At 68.7% G+C, this 20,176-nt stretch overlaps 2 protein-coding genes across 7 annotated transcripts; both read left to right on the top strand.

Annotated features, from left to right (window-relative positions):
* The first annotated feature begins 1,645 nt into the window (after window positions 1-1,645).
* LOC142823524 (HLA class II histocompatibility antigen, DM beta chain) lies at window positions 1,646-11,865 on the top strand. The gene is given in 8 exon segments (XM_089771675.1): window positions 1,646-1,906; window positions 6,623-6,818; window positions 6,820-6,906; window positions 7,383-7,594; window positions 7,597-7,665; window positions 8,498-8,614; window positions 9,835-9,870; window positions 11,516-11,865. Coding segments are annotated over 8 exon segments (792 nt in total). The 5' UTR covers window positions 1,646-1,842; the 3' UTR covers window positions 11,527-11,865.
* On the top strand, window positions 11,516-19,958 carry LOC142823523 (class I histocompatibility antigen, F10 alpha chain-like). 6 transcript variants are annotated; one of them, XM_075914618.2, is made up of 8 exons: window positions 11,516-11,604; window positions 12,792-14,722; window positions 14,852-15,112; window positions 15,804-16,079; window positions 16,673-17,055; window positions 17,458-17,571; window positions 17,868-17,900; window positions 18,136-19,956. In XM_075914618.2, the coding sequence occupies exons 2-8, from the start codon at window positions 14,662-14,664 to the stop codon at window positions 18,487-18,489; spliced, it is 1,482 nt and encodes a 493-aa protein (XP_075770733.2). In that variant the 5' UTR covers window positions 11,516-11,604; window positions 12,792-14,661; the 3' UTR covers window positions 18,490-19,956. The 6 variants fall into 6 exon arrangements, with proteins under 6 accessions (XP_075770733.2, XP_075770738.2, XP_075770734.2 ...); XM_075914623.2 differs by having other exon boundaries at window positions 16,780-17,055; window positions 18,136-18,346; XM_075914619.2 differs by lacking the exon at window positions 17,868-17,900 and having other exon boundaries at window positions 18,136-19,958.
* Window positions 19,959-20,176: the final 218 nt, after the last annotated feature.

The following is a 20,176-nucleotide window of genomic DNA, read 5'->3' on the forward strand; positions in this document are numbered from 1 at the left end:
TGCCTGGACTCCTTCCCTCCCCCCAGCCCCTGCCTGGCTCCTCTCCCCCCCCAGCCCCTCTGCCTGACTCCTTCTTCCCTCCCCCCGCCCCTGCCTGACTCTCTTCCCTCCCCCCGCCCCTCTGCCTGACTCCCCTCTCCCCCCCCCCCTCTGCCTGACCCTTCCCTCCCCCCGCCCCTCTGCCTGGACTCCTCTTCCCTCCCCCCACCCTCTGCCTGACCCTCTCCCTCCCCCCGCCCCTCTGCCTGGACTCCTCTTCCCTCCCCCCGCCCCTCTGCCTGGACTCCTCTTCCTCCCCCCGCCCCTCTGCCTGGATTCCCCCTTCCCCCCGCCCCTCTGCCTGGACTCCTCTCCCTCCCCCCGCCCCTCTGCTCTGGACTCCTCCCTCCCCCACCCTCTGCCTGACTCCTCTCCTCCCCCCCGCCCCTCTGCCTGGACTCCTCTTCCTCCCCCCGCCCCTCTGCCTGGACTCCTCTTCCCTCCCCCCAGCCCCTCTGCCTGGACTCCCCCTTCCCTCCCCCCGCCCCTGCCTGGACTCCTCTCCCTCCCCCCGCCCCTCTGCTCTGGACTCCCTTCCCTCCCCCCGCCCCTCTGCCTGGACTCCTCTTCCTCCCCCCGCCTGGGCTCCCCTTCCCTCCCCCACCCCTGCCTGGACTCCCCCTCTCCTCCCCACTCCGCCCTTCTGCCTAGACTCTCCCTTCCCTTCCCCCCGCCGCCCCTCTGCCTGGACCCCGTCTGCCACGACCCCTCTTCCGCCTGCTGCCCCTCTGCCCTGACCCCCTTCCGCCCCTGTCCGGACTCTCTCTCCCCTTCCCCTCCCCGCAGCCCCTCTGCCTGGACCCCTTCCCTCCCCCTGCTGCTCCTGTGCCCGGACCCCTCCCCTCCGGCGGGCCCTCATCCCATCTCCCGCCCCACAGTTCCCCTTTCCCGCAGTCTTCAATCCCCACCCTATTTCACTCTTCCCCTCCCCCTGCGGCCAAGGGCCATGCCTCAGTTTCCCCACCTGTCAGTTTCCCCACGTGGGACGGGGTGTCAGCACCCCTCCACACGGCTCGGAGGGGGAAAAAGCCCCGAACACCCCGGGGAGCCCGGAGGGAGGGGAGCTACCGAGGCGGCGGTGAGGGGCGCAGGGAGCACAGCCTCGGCGCCGTCTCCCCGTCGGGCCCGGGCCCGGCCGCCTCCACCCAGCAACTGATGACGCGGCAGGGCCGCGGGCTGCCATTGGCTCCGGGCGGGGCGGGGCGGGGCGGGGGCCCGGAGCAGGGAGAGACCGGACCCCCAGCCCGGGACCCCAGAGAGACCAGCGCCCCCGGGAAGACCTGCCCCTGCCCCCGGCCTCCGCCCCAGAGAGACCTGCCCCCCAGATCCTGCCCCTGCCCCCAGATCCTGCCCCCGGCCTCCGCCCCAGAGAACCTGCCCCCCAGATCCTGCCCCTGCCCCCCAGATCCTGCCCCCCGGCCTCCGCCCCAGAGAACCTGCCCCCCAGATCCTGCCCCTGCCCCCCAGCCCCTGCAGCCCCAGACACCTGCCCTGCCCCCCGCAAGACCTGCCTTTGCCCCCTAGACCCTGCAACCCCACAGACACCTGCCCCTGCCCCAGAGAGCCTGTCCCTGCCCCCGACCCCGTAGCCCCACAGACACCTGCCCTGCCCCCCGCAAGACCTGCCCCTGCCCCCCAGATACTAACCCCACTCTCCGCCCCAGAGACACCTACCTCTGCCCCTGCCCCCGAGCCCCAGGGCGACCAGCCGCGCTCCAGACCGGGAAGCTCCCTGCGGGACCGGGGCCGGAGAAACCCGGAGCCCGGCGCTCCCCCGCCGACCCGCCCCCACCCCGCGGGGCCATGAACCCGCCGGCGCCGCCGCTGCTCCTGCTGCTGGTCCTGGCGCTGACCCACCGCGGCACAGGTGAGAGTCGCCCGTGTGCGCCCCGCGGGGTACGGCACCAGTCTGTGCCCTAGGGGCTGTGGGGGTATGACCCCAGTCTGTGCCCTAGGGGCTGTGTGTGTGTGTGGGGGGGGTATGGCCCCAGTCTGTGCCCCAGGGGCTGTGTGTGTGGGGGGTATGACCCCAGTCTGTGCCCTAGGGGCTGTGTGTGTGGGGGGGGGGGTATGGCCCCAGTCTGTGCCCTAGGGGCTGTGTGTGTGGGGGGGGTATGACCCCAGTCTGTGCCCTAGGGGCTGTGTGTGTGTGTGTGTGGGGGGTATGACCCCAGTCTGTGCCCTAGGGGCTGTGTGTGTGGGGGGTATGACCCCAGTCTGTGCCCTAGGGGCTGTGTGTGTGTGGGGGGGGGGTATGACCCCAGTCTGTGCCCTAGGGGCTGTGTGTGTGTGTGGGGGGGGGTATGGCCCCAGTCTGTGCCCTAGGGGCTGTGTGTGTGTGTGTGTGGGGGGGGGGTATGACCCCAGTCTGTGCCCTAGGGGCTGTGTGTGTGTGTGGGGGGGGGGGGTCTGGCCCCAGTCTGTGCCCTAGGGGCTGTGTGTGTGTGTGGGGGGGGGGGGGACCCCAGTCTGTGCCCTAGGGGCTGTGTGTGTGGGGGAGTATGACCCCAGTCTGTGCCCTAGGGGCTGTGTGTGGGGGGGTATGGCCCCAGTCTGTGCCCTAGGGGCTGTGTGTGTGGGGGGGTATGACCCCAGTCTGTGCCCTAGGGGCTGTGTGTGTGGGGGGTATGACCCCAGTCTGTGCCCTAGGGGCTGTGTGTGTGTGGGGGGAGTATGACCCCAGTCTGTGCCCTAGGGGCTGTGTGTGTGTGGGGGGTATGACCCCAGTCTGTGCCCTAGGGGTTGTGTGTGTGGGGGGGTATGACCCCAGTCTGTGCCCCAGGGGCTGTGTGTGTGGGGGGTATGGCCCCAGTCTGTGCCCTAGGGGCTGTGTGTGTGGGGGGGGTATGACCCCAGTCTGTGCCCTAGGGGCTGTGTGTGGGGGGGGTATGACCCCAGTCTGTGCCCTAGGGGCTGTGTGTGTGTGTGGGGGGTATGACCCCAGTCTGTGCCCTAGGGGCTGTGTGTGTGTGGGGGGGTATGGTCCCAGTCTGTGCCCTAGGGGCTGTGTGTGGGGGGGGTATGACCCCAGTCTGTGCCCTAGGGGCTGTGTGTGTGGGGGGGGGGGTCCCAGTCTGTGCCCTAGGAGCTGTGTGTGGGGGGGGGTATGACCCCAGTCTGTGCCCCAGGGGCTGTGTGTGTGTGTGGGGGGGTATGGCCCCAGTCTGTGCCCCAGGGGCTGTGTGTGTGGGGGGGGGGTATGACCCCAGTCTGTGCCCTAGGGGCTGTGTGTGGGGGGTATGGCCCCAGTCTGTGCCCTAGGGGCTGTGTGTGGGGGGTATGGCCCCAGTCTGTGCCCTAGGGGCTGTGTGTGTGGGGGTATGACCCCAGTCTGTGCCCTAGGGGCTGTGTGTGTGTGTGGGGGGGTATGGCCCCAGTCTGTGCCCTAGGGGCTGTGTGTGTGGGGGGGGGTATGGCCCCAGTCTGTGCCCTAGGGGCTGTGTGGGGGGGTATGACCCCAGTCTGTGCCCTAGGGGCTGTATGTGTGTGGGGTTATAGTCCCAGTCTGTGCCCTAGGGGCTGTGTGTGTGTGTGGGGGGGTATGACCCCAGTCTGTGCCCTAGGGGCTGTGTGTGTGTGGGGGGTATGACCCCAGTCTGTGCCCTAGGGACTGTGTGTGTGTGTGGGGGGGTATGACCCCAGTCTGTGCCCTAGGGGCTGTGTGTGGGGGGTATGACCCCAGTCTGTGCCCCAGGGGCTGTGTGTGGGGGGTATGGCCCCAGGCTGTGTCCTAGGGCTGTGTGTGTGTGTGGGGGGGTATGGCCCCAGTCTGTGCCCTAGGGGCTGTGTGTGTGGGGGGGTATGGTCCCAGTCTGTGCCCTAGGGGCTGTGTGTGTGTGGGGGGGGGTATGGCCCCAGTCTGTGCCCTAGGAGCTGTGTGTGTGGGGGGTATGACCCCAGTCTGTGCCCCAGGGGCTGTGTGTGTGTGTGTGGGGGGTATGGCCCCAGTCTGTGCCCCAGGGGCTGTGTGTGTGTGGGGGGGGGGTATGACCCCAGTCTGTGCCCCAGGGGCTGTGTGTGGGGGGGTATGGCCCCAGTCTGTGCCCTAGGGGCTGTGTGGGGGGGTATGGCCCCAGTCTGTGCCTTAGGGGCTGTGTGTGTGTGGGGGGGGGTATGACCCCAGTCTGTGCCCCAGGGGCTGTGTGTGGGGGGTATGGCCCCAGTCTGTGCCCTAGGGGCTGTGTGTGTGTGGGGGGTATGGCCCCAGTCTGTGCCCTAGGGGCTGTGTGTGTGTGGGGGTATGGGTCCATTCTGTGCCCTAGGGGCTGTGTGTGGGGGGGGGTATGGCCCCAGTCTGTGCCCTAGGGTTATGTGTGTGGGGGTATGACCCCAGTCTGTGCCCTAGGGTCTGTGTGTGTGGGGGGTATGACCCCAGTCTGTGCCCTAGGGGCTGTGTGTGTGAGGGGGTATGACCCAGTCTGTGCCCTAGGGGCTGTGGGTGTGTGGGGGGGTATGGCCCCAGTCTGTGCCCTAGGGGCTGTGTGTGTGGGGGGTATGACCCCAGTCTGTGCCCTAGGGGCTGTGTGGGGGGTATGGCCCCAGTCTATGCCCTAGGGGCTGTGTGTGGGGGGGTATGACCCCAGTCTGTGCCCTAGGGGCTGTGTGTGGGGGGGGTATGACCCCAGTCTGTGCCCTAGGGGCTGTGTGTGTGGGGGGGTATGGCCCCAGTCTGTGCCCTAGGGGCTGTGTGTGTGTGTGGGGGGTATGACCCCAGTCTGTGCCCTAGGGGCTGTGTGTGTGGGGGGGTATGACCCCAGTCTGTGCCCTAGGGGCTGTGTGTGTGTGGGGGGTATGACCCCAGTCTGTGCCCTAGGGGCTGTGTGTGTGGGGGGGGTATGACCCCAGTCTGTGCCCTAGGGGCTGTGTGTGTGGGGGGTATGACCCCAGTCTGTGCCCTAGGGGCTGTGTGTGTGTGGGGGGGGTATGACCCCAGTCTGTGCCCCAGGTGCTGTGTGTGGGGGGGGGTATGGCCCCAGTCTGTGCCCTAGGGGCTGTGTGTGCGGGGGTGTGGCCCCAGCCTGTGCCTTAGGGGCTGCGTGGGGGGTATGACCCCAGTCTGTGCCCTAGGGGCTGTGTGTGTGGGGGGGGTATGGCCCCAGTCTGTGCCCTAGGGGCTGTGTGTGTGGGGGGGGTATGGCCCCAGTCTGTGCCCTAGGGGCTGTGTGTGTGTGTGTGGGGGGTATGGCCCCAGTCTGTGCCCTAGGGGCTGTGTGTGGGGGGGGTATGACCCCAGTCTGTGCCCTAGGGGCTGTGTGTGGGGGGGTATGACCCCAGTCTGTGCCCCAGGGGCTGTGTGTGTGGGGTATGATCCCAGTCTGTGCCCTAGGGGCTGTGTGTGGGGGGGGGTATGACCCCAGTCTGTGCCCTAGGGGCTGTGTGTGGGGGGTATGGCCCCAGTCTATGCCCTAGGGGCTGTGTGTGGGGGGGTATGACCCCAGTCTGTGCCCTAGGGGCTGTGTGGGGGGTATGGGTCCAGTCTATGCCCTAGGGGCTGTGTGTGTGGGGGGGGGTATGACCCCAGTCTGTGCCCCAGGGGCTGTGTGTGGGGGGTTATGGCCCCAGTCTGTGCCCTAGGGGCTGTGTGTGTGGGGGGGTATGTCCCCAGTCTGTGCCCTAGGGGCTGTGTGTGTGTGGGGGGGTATGGCCCCAGTCTGTGCCCTAGGGGCTGTGTGTGGGGGGGTATGACCCCAGTCTGTGCCCTAGGGGCTGTGTGTGGGGGGGTATGACCCCAGTCTGTGCCCTAGGGGCTGTGTGTGGGGGGGTATGACCCCAGTCTGTGCCCTAGGGGCTGTGTGTGGGGGGGTATGACCCCAGTCTGTGCCCTAGGGGCTGTGTGTGGGGCATGACCCCAGTCTGTGCCCTAGGGGCTGTGTGTGGGGGGTATGACCCCAGTCTGTGCCCTAGGAGCTGTGTGTGGGGGGGGGTATGACCCCAGTCTGTGCCCTAGGGGCTGTGTGTGGGGGGGGTATGGCCCCAGTCTGTGCCCTAGGGGCTGTGTGTGGGGGGGGTATGGCCCCAGTCTGTGCCCTAGGGGCTGTGTGTGGGGGTATGACCCCAGTCTGTGCCCTAGGGGCTGTGTGTGTGTGTGTGGGGGTATGACCCCAGTCTGTGCCCTAGGGGCTGTGTGTGTGTGGGGGGTATGACCCCAGTCTGTGCCCTAGGGGCTGTGTGTGTGTGGGGGGGTATGACCCCAGTCTCTTGCCCTAGGGGCTGTGTGTGTGTGGGGGGTATGACCCCAGTCTGTGCCCTAGGGGCTGTGTGTGTGTGGGGGGGTATGACCCCAGTCTGTGCCCTAGGGGCTGTGTGTGTGTGGGGGGATGACCCCAGTCTGTGCCCCAGGGGCTGTGTGTGTGTGGGGGGTATGACCCCAGTCTGTGCCCTAGGGGCTGTGTGTGTGTGGGGGGTATGACCCCAGTCTGTGCCCTAGGGGCTGTGTGTGTGGGGGGGGTATGACCCCAGTCTGTGCCCTAGGGGCTGTGTGTGTGTGGGGGGTATGACCCCAGTCTGTGCCCTAGGGGCTGTGTGTGGGGGGGTCTAACAGCCCTGGTCCTGTCCCCACCCGTCTGCTGCCTCTCCCCCACAGATGGGTTCATGATGCACTTGGCCACCCAGTGCCCCGTGGCCGCCAACGGCTCCGTGGTCTCGTTCGACTTCTGCTTCGTGTTCAACAAGAACCCGCTGGTCTGCTACAGCGAGCAGGAGCGTCTCTTCCTGCCCTGGGACATGGGGCTGCTCCGGGACCAGGCCGCCCGGTTTGCGGCCTTCATCAACCAGGACGCGCTGGCGCCAGCGCATGGCCGCCGGGCGCCAGGCCTGCCAGAGCCGGAGCCAGGCGCTGTGGGGCGTCACCGGACAGCGCCGCAGTGAGTGGGGCTGCCGGGCACGAAGCCGTCCGTGGTCCCGTGGCGGGGAGCCAGGCTGGGGGAGGGGGCTGTGGGGCCGTGGCACGGAGGGGGAGGGGGCTGTGGGGCCCGGGGCACGGAGGGGGAGGGGGCTGTGGGGCCCGTGGCACGGAGTGGGGGAGGGGGCTGTGGGGCCCGTGGCACGGAGTGGGGGAGGAGGCTGCGGGGCCGTGGCGCGGAGCCAGGCTGGGGGAGGGGGCTGTGGGGCCGTGGGCGCGGAGCCAGGCTGGGGGAGGGAGCTGTGGGGCCGTGGCGCGGAGCCAGGCTGGGGGAGGGGGCTGTGGGGCCGTGGCGCGGAGCCAGGCTGGGGGAGGGGGCTGTGGGGCCGTGGCACGGAGCTGGGTGGGGCGTAGGGTTGATGTGGAGGGCTGGGGGTCTGGTCCCCGTGGACGGGGGAGCGGGGGACCCCAGGATCGGGTCCATGCTGTGTCCCCCCCGCAGCGCCCCCCACGTGCGCATTGTGTCCACGTCCCTGGCGAACCCGGCCGGCTCCGTGCACCTGACCTGCCACGTGTGGGGCTTCTACCCAGCCAACGTGGCCGTCTCGTGGCTGCTCAACGGGGCCCCCCTGAACCCCCCCACATCCAGCCCCATCCCCGTGCTGGCCAACGGCGACTGGACCTACCAGACCCACGTCAGCCTCCTCGCCACCCCCGGCCCGACGACACCTACACCTGCTACGTGCAGCACCCCAGCCTGCCCCAGCCACGCCAGGAGGAGTGGAGTGAGCCCGGGCAGGGCAGGGGGGTGGGGAGCTCATGCAGCAGGGGAGGGGGCATGGTGTGGGCAGGAGGCAGCAGGGGAGGGGGCGGGGCGGGGGGCGGGGGGCAGCAGGGGAGAGGGCGTGGTGGGGGTGGGGGATAGCAGGGGAGAGGGCGTGGTGGGGGCAGGGGGCAGCAGGGGAGGGGCGGGGGGGGGGTGGGGGGCAGCAGGGGGAGAGGGCGTGGTGGGGGCAGGGGGCAGCAGGGGAGGGGGCGGGTGTGGGCAGGAGGCAGCAGGGGAGGGGGGGGCGGGGGTGGGGGGCAGCAGGGGAGAGGGCGTGGTGGGGGCAGGGGGCAGCAGGGGAGGGGGCATGGTGTGGGCAGGAGGCAGCAGGGGAGGGGGCGGGGCGGGGGTGGGGGGCAGCAGGGGAGAGGGCGTGGTGGGGGCAGGGGGCAGCAGGGGAGGGGGCGTGGTGGGGGCGGGGGGCAGCAGGGGAGGGGGCGTGGTGGGGGGCGGGGGGCAGCAGGGGAGGGGGCGGGGTGGGGGTGGGGGGCAGCAGGGGAGAGGGCGTGGTGGGGGCAGGGGGCAGCAGGGGAGAGGGCAGGGCGGGGGCGGGGGCAGCAGGGGAGGGGGCGTGGTGGGGGTGGGGGGCAGCAGGGGAGAGGGCGTGGCGGGGGCGGGGGGCAGCAGGGGGGGGGCGGGCGGGGGTGGGGGGCAGCAGGGGAGGGGGCAGGGCGGGGGCAGTGGTAGGGGCTGGGGGAAGGGGGAGCCGGGGGCGGAGGCAGGACACTGGCCGGGGGGGGGCTGCGAGGGGCTCCCCAGCCCCCCCACTCACCCCCCCGCTGTGCCCCCAGGGCGGGGCCTGTCGCCGGGGCTGGCGGGGAAGGTGATCGCGGCCGGCGTGGTCCTGGGCCTGGGCCTGGTTCTCCTCATCGCCGGCCTGGTCTGCTGGCGCTGGGCACCCGCCCCGGGTAAGTGTGTGTGTGTGTGTGTGTGTGTGTGTGTGTGTGTGTGCGCTCATGCGTGTGTGTGTGTGTGTGTGTGGGCGCTCATCCGTGTGTGTGTGTGTGTGTGTGTGTGCGCGCTCGTCCGTGTGTGTGTGTGTGCGCGCTCGTCCGTGTGTGTGTGTGTGTGTGTGTGTGTGTGCGCTCGTCCTGCTGCCCCCTGCTGGTGTGTATGCGTGTGTGTGTGTGCGCGCACTCGTCCTGCTGCCCCCTGCTGGGATGTGTGTGTGTGTGTGTGTGTGTGTGTGTGTGTGTGTGTGTGCGCCTCCTGCTGCCCCCTGCTGGGATGTGTGTGTGTGCGCGTCCTGCTGCCCCCTGCTGGTGTGTGTGTGTGTGTGTGTGTGTGTGTGTGTGTGTGTGTGCGCGTCCTGCTGCCCCCTGCTGGGATGTGTGTGTGTGTGTGTGTGTGTGTGTGCGCGTCCTGCTGCCCCCTGCTGGTGTATGTGTGTGTGTGTGTGCGTCCTGCTGCCCCCTGCTGGTGTGTGTGTGTGTGTGTGTGTGTGTGTGTGTGCGCGTCCTGCTGCCCCCTGCTGGGGTGTGCGTGTGTGTGTGCGCGCGTCCTGCTGCCCCCTGCTGGTGTGTGTGCGTGTGTGTGTGTGTGTGTGTGCGCTCGTCCTGCTGCCCCCTGCTGGTGTGTGCGTGTGTGTTTGTGTGTGTGTGTGTGTCTGTGTGTGCGCTCGTCCTGCTGCCCCCTGCTGGTGTGTGTGTGCGCGTCTGTGTGTGTGTGTGTGCGCGCTCGTCCTGCTGCCCCCTGCTGGGGTGTGTGTGTGTGTGCGTGCGCTCGTCCGTGTGTGTGCGCGTCTGTGTGTGTGTGTGTGTGCGCTAGTCCTGCTGCCCCCTGCTGGGGGGTGTGTGTGTGTGAGCATCTGTCTATGTGTGCATCTGTGCATGTGTCTGTGTGTGTGCGCATCTGTGTGTATGTGTCCTGCTGCCTCCTGCTGCTGTGTGTGTGTGTGTGTGTGTGTGAGAGTGTGTGTGTGTGTGTGTGTGAGAGAGTGTGTCTTGCTGCCTCCTGCTAGGGGTGTGTGTGTGTGAGCATCAGTCTATGTGCACATCTGTGTGTGTGTGTGTGTGTGTGTGTCTTGGTGCCTCCTGCTAGGGGTGTGTGTTTGTGTGTGTGTGTGTGTGCTGGACGCAGGGCAGGCCTCCCTCCCCCCCAACTAACTCTGTTTCCTTCCCCCTTCCAGGTTATTTGCCCCTCACAGGGCACAACTATCACGGAGGTAACAGCCATCTGGTTGCTGTGTGTTCCTCCGTCTGTCCCCACACGCCCTCTGTCTGTCCTTCTGTCCTCCCCACACGCCCTCTGTCCTTCCCACCCTTGATCTCTCTCCCCGTCCGTCCGTCTGCTCCCCTCTGTCCGTCTCTCCATCCGTCCATCTGCTCCATCCGTCCGTCTGCTCCCCTCTGTCCGTCTGCTCCATCCGTCCGTCTGCTCCCCTCTGTCCGTCTCTCCATCCGTCCGTCTGCTCCATCCGTCCGTCTGCTCCCCTCTGTCCGTCTCTCCATCCGTCCGTCTGCTCCCCTCTGTCCGTCTCTCCATCCGTCCATCTGCTCCCCTCTGTCTGTCTCTCCATCCGTCCGTCTGCTCCCCTCTGTCCGTCTCTCCATCCGTCCATCTGCTCCCCTCTGTCCGTCTCTCCATCCGTCCGTCTGCTCCCCTCTGTCCGTCTCTCCATCCGTCCATCTGCTCCCCTCTGTCTGTCTCTCCATCCGTCCGTCTGCTCCCCTCTGTCTGTCTCTCCATCTGTCCGTCTGCTCCCCTCTGTCCGTCTGCTCCCCTCTGTCCGTCTCTCCATCCGTCCGTCTGCTCCCCTCTGTCCATCTGCTCCCCTCTGTCCGTCTGCTCCCCTCTGTCCGTCTCTCCATCCGTCCGTCTGCTCCCCTCTGTCCGTCTCTCCATCCGTCCGTCTGCTCCCCTCTGTCTGTCTCTCCATCCGTCCGTCTGCTCCCCTCTGTCTGTCTCTCCATCCGTCCGTCTGCTCCCCTCTGTCTGTCTCTCCATCTGTCCATCTGCTCCCCTCTGTCCGTCTCTCCATCCGTCCGTCTGCTCCCCTCTGTCCGTCTCTCCCTCTGTCCGTCTCTCCATCCATCCGTCTGCTCCCCTCTTTCCGTCTCTCCATCCGTCCGTCTGCTCCCCTCTGTCCGTCTCTCCCTCTGTCCGTCTGCTCCCCTCTGTCCGTCTCTCCATCTGTCCGTCTGCTCCCCTCTGTCTGTCTCTCCATCCGTCCGTCTGCTCCCCTCTGTCCGTCTCTCCATCCGTCCGTCTGCTCCATCCGTCCGTCTGCTCCCCTCTGTCCGTCTCTCCATCCGTCCGTCTGCTCCCCTCTGTCCGTCTCTCCATCCGTCCGTCTGCTCCCCTCTGTCCGTCTCTCCATCCGTCCGTCTGCTCCCCTCTGTCCGTCTCTCCATCCGTCCGTCTGCTCCCCTCTGTCCGTCTCTCCATCCGTCCGTCTGCTCCCCTCTGTCCGTCTCTCCATCCGTCCGTCTGCTCCCCTCTGTCTGTCTCTCCATCCGTCCGTCTGCTCCCCTCTGTCCGTCTGCTCCCCTCTGTCCGTCTCTCCATCCGTCCGTCTCTCCATCCGTCCGTCTGCTCCCCTCTGTCCGTCTCTCCCTCTGTCCGTCTCTCCATCCATCCGTCTGCTCCCCTCTTTCCGTCTCTCCATCCGTCCGTCTGCTCCCCTCTGTCCGTCTCTCCCTCTGTCCGTCTGCTCCCCTCTGTCCGTCTCTCCATCTGTCCGTCTGCTCCCCTCTGTCCATCTCTTCATCCGTCTGTCTGCTCCCCTCTGTCCGTCTGCTCCCACCACATCTGTCTCTGTCTGTCTGTCCTAGTTCGTTCACGCCTCTCTCGCTGTGTTTACCCTGCAGGCAGCACCTAGCGCCCACGGGGCTCCCATGCCCCCGCCCCCCAGCGGAGGACCCTGACTCGCCCCCCACCCCACGGAGCCAGGAGCCGGGTGAGCAGGACAGGACCGGTCTCTGTGCCGGCCAGGCATCGCAGCAAGAACGGCTCAGCTCCCCCTCAGAGCCCGTATGGACCAGCCCCTCCCCCCACTGCTGTATAGACGGGGGGGCCTATATATGACTGTAGAGCCCCCCTCCCCGCCCAACACAGCCCGACCCAGTAGGACGCCGTAACGAAATAAGGGCCTGCTGCTACCAGAGTTCCCGAGAATCGGCTCCATCCATGTGCGGAATAAAAGTGTCCTGTGCACCGAGGAGTGTTCGGACGTGCACCACCTGCAGTCACACAAGCCTCGCTGGGGCACTCTGCTATTCAGCGGGGTGGCATTTGAACCCCCTCGGAGCGGCCGCCCGGCTTTCGGGGGGCCCCTGCTGCTGCTCCGTCCCAGCCAGTGCCTTTAGCCAACACCGACCAGCGGGCCCATACAGAGAGATACTGACCGGAGCACAACACGCCCCGGGGTCAGCCTCTCCGTGACTCAGGGCCCACAGAGGGATGTAGGGACCCGATTACAGACCCTCCCATCCCCTCCAGACTGCGAGTCCCCGAGCCCGTGTGGACTGTCTGGATAGCAGGGCCCACAAGACCCCTGGGATAGACCCCCCCCCTCCATCCCCACAGAACTGGGGCCCTCCAGTCGGTACAGCCCAGCAGGTCAATACGGGGCTATAACGACCAGCTCAGATCCCTTAGCCTCTCCCCCGATCCCTTAGCACTGGGGTTGTGCCGATTCCCTACATCTTCTAGGCGCCTCCTACGATCCCACCGCCCCCACCAGGGGTCAGCCAAGACCAGGCGCCCCTCCTGGGACATCACCCCCCCCAGTCTGGGAGCTGACCCCCCTCCCACGACCCCTCCCTGCCTCGTGGCTTCCCCACTGCGCTGGCTGGCAGGGGACTCCCAGTGGGGAACGACTCGCCTCCAGCTGCGGCGCGGTGAGCGGGATATGCCGGGCTATCTGGAGCCGGGCGCCTCGTGGGAGGCAGCTGACCGGTTGCGTGGGCCCCAGGCGTGAAACGCAGCTTGACTGTGATCCCCAGGGCCCTGAGGGCTGGGAGGGGGCGATGGGGGGCAGCCCCCTTTGTGGCTGTGGAGTTACCGATTCTGCGCCTGGCTGGAGCATCCTTTCCCCAGCCCCGTGCCGCCCAAGGGAAACTGAGGCCCGTGCTCTCCCAACAGGGGCGGCCTGTCGGGGAGCAGGCCCTGTCGTCCAGTGTCGCTCACACGCGGCGAGAAGCTGGAGGAACGCAGCTGGGGTGTCCGAGCGCTTGGGGGGAAAGGGGCGTTCCGAGCCGGTGGGATCTCGACTTCCCACGTGGCGCGCTGCACCCAACGAGCAGCAGCCTGGTACCTTTGAGCCAGAGACCCGCCTCGGCTTCCCCCCTCCACCCGGCCGGCGTGGCTTATGGGCTCTCTCGTTCCCGGGGGAACGCCATTTAACCCGTCCCCAGCCGGTCCCGCCGGAGAAACTCCCAGAGGCGGCTCATCCCAGTGGCCGGCTTGGGTGTGCAAAACGTGGGGTCTGTGGGTGAGCGGGGAGGACTTTAGTGTCACAAACAACCCCACACAAACTCTTCCGGCCGTGCCTCGGTGCATCTCTGAGCAGACGGACTCAGGGACAGGCAGACGTGCGGGCACACGCTTACCCAGAGGCGATGTCTACCCCACGCTTGTTTTTCGGAAAAAGGGACGCAAACGGCGCGCCGCTCTTGGCGAACCTTTTTCCTCTTTTCTTCGGAAGACGCTTTTCCATCTACGCTGGTCCAAAGAAGGGAAACCGTCCTCGTGCGGAAACGAGGCTTCCAGGGCTTCCGAAAGCGCGCGGCCTCTCTTCCGAAGAAAACGGACGAGCAGACGCCTTCCCTGGACGGGCGGAGTTTTTCCAGGATACCCCCCGGAAAAGCTCCGTAGCGGAGACGTAGCCAGAGCGATAACAAGCAGGCTGTTCGTGGGTGCAAGTGAAACCGGACGGATCAAAGCCACGGACCGAGCTAAAATACATCGAAGCCGCCCACCCGGCCCACGCCACTAAGAAACGTGGCACGTGCCAATTCCCACCCGGCGCGGGGTCCAATCCTCTCCCTGCCCAGTCGCCAATGTTTCCAGCAGGCCTCTTAGTGGGAAAAGGGGGGTCTCCTGGCGTCTGGCCACTGCCCTATGGCTTGGATCCCCCCATATCCCGCTTGTGCCCCAGGTGGGAATTCTCTGTGTTCCGTTCAGCCGTTGCGTGTCCGAGCGGCAAAGTGCCAGACCGCGCCGGGTTCCAGCAGTGGGGGGCCTGGCCGCAGGACTTGGTAGGACCAACCCCAGTCTGCCCCCCCCCCCCCCGCTGCAAGTCCTCAGAGATTGTCGGCATGAGCACCGGGCCATTATGTCCCCGGAGTAGCCCCATCCCTCACGAGCACGGCTCGTGCCCTGCCCGGATCCGCCCCGCCCACCTCACTCCCCATGGCGGTATGGGGCAGGCACCGCCCGGGCCGTGCGCACCCCACAGGGCTGTGAACAGGCATTTTGCCCCCCGGGGTTGAGTTCTGCATGTTCACTGGTGTAAGCCTGGGGGGTTGATGGGGGACCCAGGCCCGGGGCGGCAGCTGGGGGCAGCAGGGGCTCATGGTGAGAACCAGGGTGGGGGGGGCTGCAGGGGGCAGCCGAGGGAGACCTTCCACCTCCCTGTGCCCCCCGTGCTGAGCCAAAGCCCTGCCCCCCCTCGGAGCCAGGAGCCAGGGCCCAGGGGCGTGGGAGGGACGTGGGGTCCCCTGGGCACGGCAGGGATGTAGCGCAGGAGAGGGAGGGGGCAGCCCTGGGGTCCCCCCAACCCTCCTCTCCCTGGGGCAGTCCCTTCTGCCCGCGGCTGGCTAGAGACCCGCTGGGTGCCATGGGCGGGCGGGGGTGGGGGGCTCCCAGCCCTGATGGTGCTGCAGGGGTTAATGGCCGTTCCCCGCGGTTCCTGTCTGGGGGAAAGTGAAAGCAACGTGGGGGGGGGGGGCGGGCTGCTCGCCGGACTCGGGGATCTTCCATCCGCAGCCGCCCCCCGGCCAGCCCAGCCGCCATGGCCCTGGGGGTGGCTCTGGGGCTGTGCTGGGGGGTGCTGGGGGCAGCCGTGGCTGATGGTGAGTAGAGGTGGGGGAGGGGGAGGGGGCACGTCTTGGGGGACCCAGAGAAGGGAAACGGGGGGGTACCCGGCCAGGAGCTCTCTCTGCAGGGCCAGGCCTTCCTGGGGTCTCCGCTCTGCGTTGCAGGCGCCCACCGCTGGGACGTGCGGGTCACCGGGGTCACCGGGGAGGACGGGTCCCACCGCTACGCCATGGTGGGGCAGCTGGACGACTTCAGGCAGATGGATTACAGCACGGCCCGGCAGCAGGTGAAGCCCACCGGGGCCTGGATGGCCCAGGCAGTGGGCCAGGCGTATTTCCAGGCCAAGACCCGGGATTTCCTGTACTACGAGAAAACCTCCAAGCTGGAGACCGGCCGGTGGATGCGGCTGAACAATCACACTGGCGGTGAGCCGGGGTGCACCGGGAGCCGCGGCCCGGCACGCCAGGGAGGGGGCCAGGGCGGGGCCTGGTCTGCAGCCAGCCCCACCGCCCCCTCACCCAGCCCGGCGCCAGTTCTGGGAACGCCCCAGGGCAGCTTCTGCTTTCGGCCGGGGCGGGAAGTCGCCGGGGGGGCAGGGAGGACTCCGTGGGTGATGCTATGGCGGGAACGCAGCGGGCCCCGGGAGGCTGACCGGGGGTTCCCGCAGGGGGGTCGCCCGGCCCGGCCCGGCTCCGCGGCTGTAGGAGAAGCTTGGCCGCAGGGCAGAGAGGCGGCTGCTGGACTCGCAGCCGAGCCCAGGCTGGAGGGTCTGCAAGCGCCGGGCCGCTCGGGGAACGTGGCCGGCTGGGGGTGAACCATCGGGATTCATGGCCCGGGGGGTCGTGGGATCCCCATCCCTGGAGAGATTGAGGGGCAGGTTGGCCACACACCGGGCAGGGATGATCTCGAGGGTGCTGGGTCCTGCCGCGAGGGCCGGGGACCAGACTTGCGTGGCTGCCGTTGTGGGCAGGGGACCCCCCCGGGTAACGTGGCCCTGAAAGGTGCAAAACCCAGAGGGCTGCTTCGCAGACCAGATGTGGTTTGTTGGAGGGTGGCGGGGGAGGGGCGTCCGGGCGCTCGTGGCTGGCCACCCAGTTCTGCCCCGGTCCTTCCCAGGCTCCCACGTGATGCAGGTCCACGTGGGCTGCACCATGGAGGGCGACATCCCCACGGGGGCGAGGTTCCAGTACGCCTACGACGGGCGGGACTTCATCAGCTTCGACACCCGGACGGGGACGTGGGTGGCAGCCGTGGCGGTGGCCGTGCCCCAGAAGCGGCGCTGGGACACGGAAGGGCACTGGAACCGTTTCGCCCAGTGGTACCTGCAGAGAGAGTGTCTGGAGACCCTGCGGAGCCTGGTGCGGGTGGGGAAGGAGACCCTGGAGCGGCAGGGTGAGTGAGAGCCGTGGGGTCCCCGGGGAGTGGGGCAGGCCACGTGGGCCCCAGGATGGAAGGAGTTCAGGGCAGACGTTGCGCGGGGAGACGTGCCTGGTTAGAAATGGGCCAGGGCTGCAGGGGTGAAGAGCCACGCCCCACACGCTGGGTCAGAGGGGCATTGTGCTCTCACTGGTCACGCCTGGCGCGGACGTGGATGGGCCCACACGGTGAGGGAAGGAGGGGCGGGGTCTTGCCACAGCTGGGCAAAGAAGGAATCTCCCTTCTCTGGCAAAAGGACCCAATTAACCCCCCCACACTGGGCTGTTGGGGATGGTCCGGAGAACTGGCCTGTGGCACGGGAGGCGAAGCATCAGGCTGAGCAGGGCCTGGGCCGTGGCTGCCCCTGGCAAAGTGTCCTCACACCCCAGGGATCAGCCCAGGGACATGCAACCTCCCCAGAGGGCTGGGGCTGACATCAAAGCTGAGCGGTCGGCTGAGAAAACGCCTCCCCGCACCGCTCCGATTCGCCCTTGCACGCCCCACGGCTTCAGCGGCTGCTTCGGTCGACCACACGTGGCCCGTGGCTCATGCTCTGTATCCCCCCCCAGTGCCCCCCGAGGTCTCGGTGTCCCGCAGAGACGCCCCCCACGGCTTCAGCGGCTGCTTCGGTCGATCACACGTGGCCCGTGGCTCATGCTCTGTGTCCCCCCCCCAGTGCCCCCCGAGGTCTCGGTTTCCCGCAGAGACGCCCCCCATGGCCCCGTCACCCTCTCCTGCCGCGCCAGCGGCTTCTACCCGCGTCCCATCCACCTCTCCTGGGTGCGGGACGGAGGCGACGTCCTGGCGGAGACGAGCTCCAGCGGGATCCTGCCCCTCGCCGACGGCACCTACCACACCCAGTCGTCCCTGGAGATCGGCCCGCGGCCGGACGGGCCCCGCTACGCCTGCCGGGTGGAGCACAGCAGCCTGCCCGCGCCCGCCCTCGTCTGGGGTAAGGGGAATCGCAGAGATGGGGCCCGGCCCAGCAGCGTCCAACCTCCCTGCCCACTGGGCCTACGCTACCCTCCCTCCCTGGCCCCGTCTCCTCGCCCCCAGGCCAGGTCTGTGCAGAGGCCCCGGGCAGACATTCAAGGCCAAGGCCTGTGCCTGCCCCAGGGGCAAGCTTCCCCTTCACTTCCCCTTCCATGTGCAGAATAAGTGTTGTTCTGTGCACCGGGGCCAGTGCGGCTGTGCACCACCCGCAGAAACACCTGCTGCCGGCGGGGGGCGCTCTGCTGATCAGCTGGGCAGCACCTGACTCTCCCCTGGGGGGCCTCCCGGGCTCCCAGGGACCTGCAGTGGAGGGGCCCCAGCACAGGCCCTCCCGGTGACTGAGCCCTTCTCCATCCCACAGCCCCTGAGAAGGGCCCCCTGCCCCCCGGGGTCCTGGCCGCCATCGTCCTGTCCACGCTGGGTCTGGCTGGAGCTGCAGGGGCCGGCGTCTGGCTGTGGAGGAGAAAATCAGCAGGTGAGAGCAGGTCCCTGCAGGGCCGGGATGTGGGGAGGGCTGAGGAGTGGGGGGGCCCGGCCCAGGGGGAACGGCTCCTCCCAGTGCCCCCAGGGAGAGGTGGGGCAGGGCCAACCCCCATCGCCCTGCTGGGGGCAGAGTGGGCCGTGTCGTTGCGCTGGGGGTGGGGCTGGCCTGGGGGAGGGGCCGTGGGGGCCATGGGGAGCCCTGTGTCAGGGGGAGGGAGTCGGGGTCACCGTGGGGGAGGGGTCCCCCTGCTCCCCTGCACTCACCCCCTTTCCCTGCTTGTGTTTCAGGCCGTCGCAAACCCGGCTACGCCCCGGCAGCCAGTGAGTAACCCCTGGGAATGGGGCCTGGGCGCCCCAGTGCATGATGGGAGGGGGGGGTCCCACGAGTGACTGGGTCTGTCAGGAGTCGGGGGGGTACAGCCGGGCTCACTCGCTGCCGGGGCAGGGTGCTCTGGGGATGGGGGTGGGGGGGGTGCAGTGGGGGAGCTGGGAGCTGAATCCCCCCCGGCTGGGACCCCCCAGCTAACGCCGCCTCCGGGCCGTTTTCTCCCCATAGGAAAGACGGGAGAAGATTCGGCCTCCAGCTCGGCCTCGGGAACAGAGCCCCGGAGCGCGGGATCCCGGAGCTAGGGGCGGCCCAGCCCCGCTGCTGGCAGGCCCCTGTGTCCTGACCCCCCCGCGCCGGGGGGTCCCCGTGAGTCGGCCCAGCGACTCCCTGCTCCGGGACATGGGCGTTGGCTGCAGCCTCCCCGGTGTCCCCTTTAGTGGCTGGACTTGGGCCGGGTGTCGCTGGGCCCGGAGCCCCGTTGGCTCGGTCCCGACGGGCCGGGGGCTGCGCCTCGGGCCTGCGCCTTTCCTGGGAATGAGGTGCAGAAAGGCCCCACTCCGCCCCCATCGCCACAGACACTGAGTCCAGCTTTGATGGGCCACCGGAGCGCACGGTTTGGCCGTCCCGTGCTAGGGTGACCCGGCCACGTTCTCCCCGGCAGAGCCGCCAGGTACGACCCCGCGGTGTGGCTGGTACGACCGAGTCACGGCGAGCGGGCCGCACGCCCACCGGCCGACGCACGAGGCCACCGGCTGATCGCAGCCCGGCCGGCTGACGGGTGCCTGGAGCCACCCGCAAAACCCGCTGCCCCCCCGGTGTTTGCTCGGGTCCTGCAGCCCCATGGAGGGACGCGTCTCCTCTCAGGAGCTTCCGCGGGCAAACCCACCCCCTCAGCTGTGACACGGCCCCGGCCGGGGTAATTTATTGGGGGTAGCGCGGGGAGGGTGCGATGCACTTTCCTGTTTAGATATTTTGTTTGAGGATGGTGCTGGAACGTTTTGGGAATAAAACCCAGACGGTGGGAACGCGGGTCGCTCGGCTCCTTGCTCGTCGTGCGTCAGGGCGCCGGGGCCCGGCCCGAGGCGAAGGAGCCTGCCCTGCCTCGCAGCCAGGGACTCGGGACAAGCGCATCGTGCTCCGTCCTGCCAGGCGCTGCTCGGGGCCCTGCCTGCGTACCCCAGTGCCCCCACCTGCAGCTGGGACGCCTCCTTTCGGTGCGCCCCCTTTTCCTGTCAGCTTCCGCACAAAGCGCACAGCCCCTCCGCCACGGTCCCCAGCCTTTGCCAGCCATGGGAGGATTGCTGCCCTCCGTGTGCGGAATAAATTTGTATGTGTGCAGAGATGTGCACCGCCAGCGGGGACACACGCCTCATCCACCAGGTGGCGTCTGACTCTCTCCTGAGGGGCCGCACGAGCGCCCGGCTCACAGGGGACGCTGCCCATCGGCTACGGGGTCCCCAGCCCATCGTCCGCAGTCACCTGCCACCCGCCCGGGGAACGCTGGGGTGTCCAAGGGCCCCCCCGCGGGGCTGTTCCCACGCGCTGGGGCCACGCAGGCCCAGGCCAGGCGATGGCTGCGGAGGCTGGTGCCTCCCTTGGCTGCAGGACTGAAATGCCAGAGCCGCGTGGCCCCCGGCCCCTTCCAGCCGCACGGGGCCTGGGTGCGAGGCCGGCAGTTCTCAGGGGATCCCGGCCGGACAGTCCGTCCTGGGGGCGCCCTGGCCCCTCCCGGCCTGCCCCAGGCTCAGCCCCTTCCTCCCGCTGCCCCGGGGGCGCTGCCGGGAACCAGCCGCACAGGGCGAGTGCCCCCCGGGCTTGTCCAGCCAGCGCCTGCCTGTCCGCTGGGGCGGGGGGGGGGCCTGGAGCACAAGCATTGGGAAGTGGCCCCAGGGCTGCTGCACTGGCCCCGGGCGTCGCACGGGGGGGCCCTGCCCCACGGCTCCCCCACTCGGAACATGACCCCCCTCGGCTCCCGCCAGGACATCGCTGGTGTGGGGCGCTGCCTGCGCTCTGATTGGGGGACGCGACAGTGAGGGGGATGCTGAGAGCGACCCGGCTGTGGCCTGGGGGCTGCTGATGGCGCTGGTGGGGGGGCTTCCGGCTGCAGCCACCTCTGGGGGTGAGTGGGGGGGCTGGGGGAGCCCCGGCTGGGGGTGAGTGGGGGGGCTGGGGGAGCAGGGGAGCCCTGGCTGGGAGGGATGGGGGGCTGGGGGAGCCCCGGCTGGGGGTGAGTGGGGGGGCTGGGGGAGCAGGGGAACCCTGGCTGGGA

Source organism: Pelodiscus sinensis, chromosome 19 (assembly GCF_052426305.1).
Source record: "Pelodiscus sinensis isolate ZL-2025 chromosome 19, ASM5242630v1, whole genome shotgun sequence".
Lineage (NCBI taxonomy): Eukaryota > Metazoa > Chordata > Testudines > Trionychidae > Pelodiscus > Pelodiscus sinensis.

Excerpts from the sequence above, each read along its gene's own strand:
- LOC142823523 (XM_075914618.2), top strand. The coding sequence starts at position 14,662 with ATGGCCCTGGGGGTGGCTCTGGGGCTGTGCTGGGGGGTGCTGGGGGCA. Across the intron at positions 17,056-17,457 it reads CGCGCCCGCCCTCGTCTGGG|CCCCTGAGAAGGGCCCCCTG; the intron begins GTAAGGGGAATC and ends TCCATCCCACAG. Across the intron at positions 17,901-18,135 it reads CGGCTACGCCCCGGCAGCCA|GAAAGACGGGAGAAGATTCG; the intron begins GTGAGTAACCCC and ends TTCTCCCCATAG.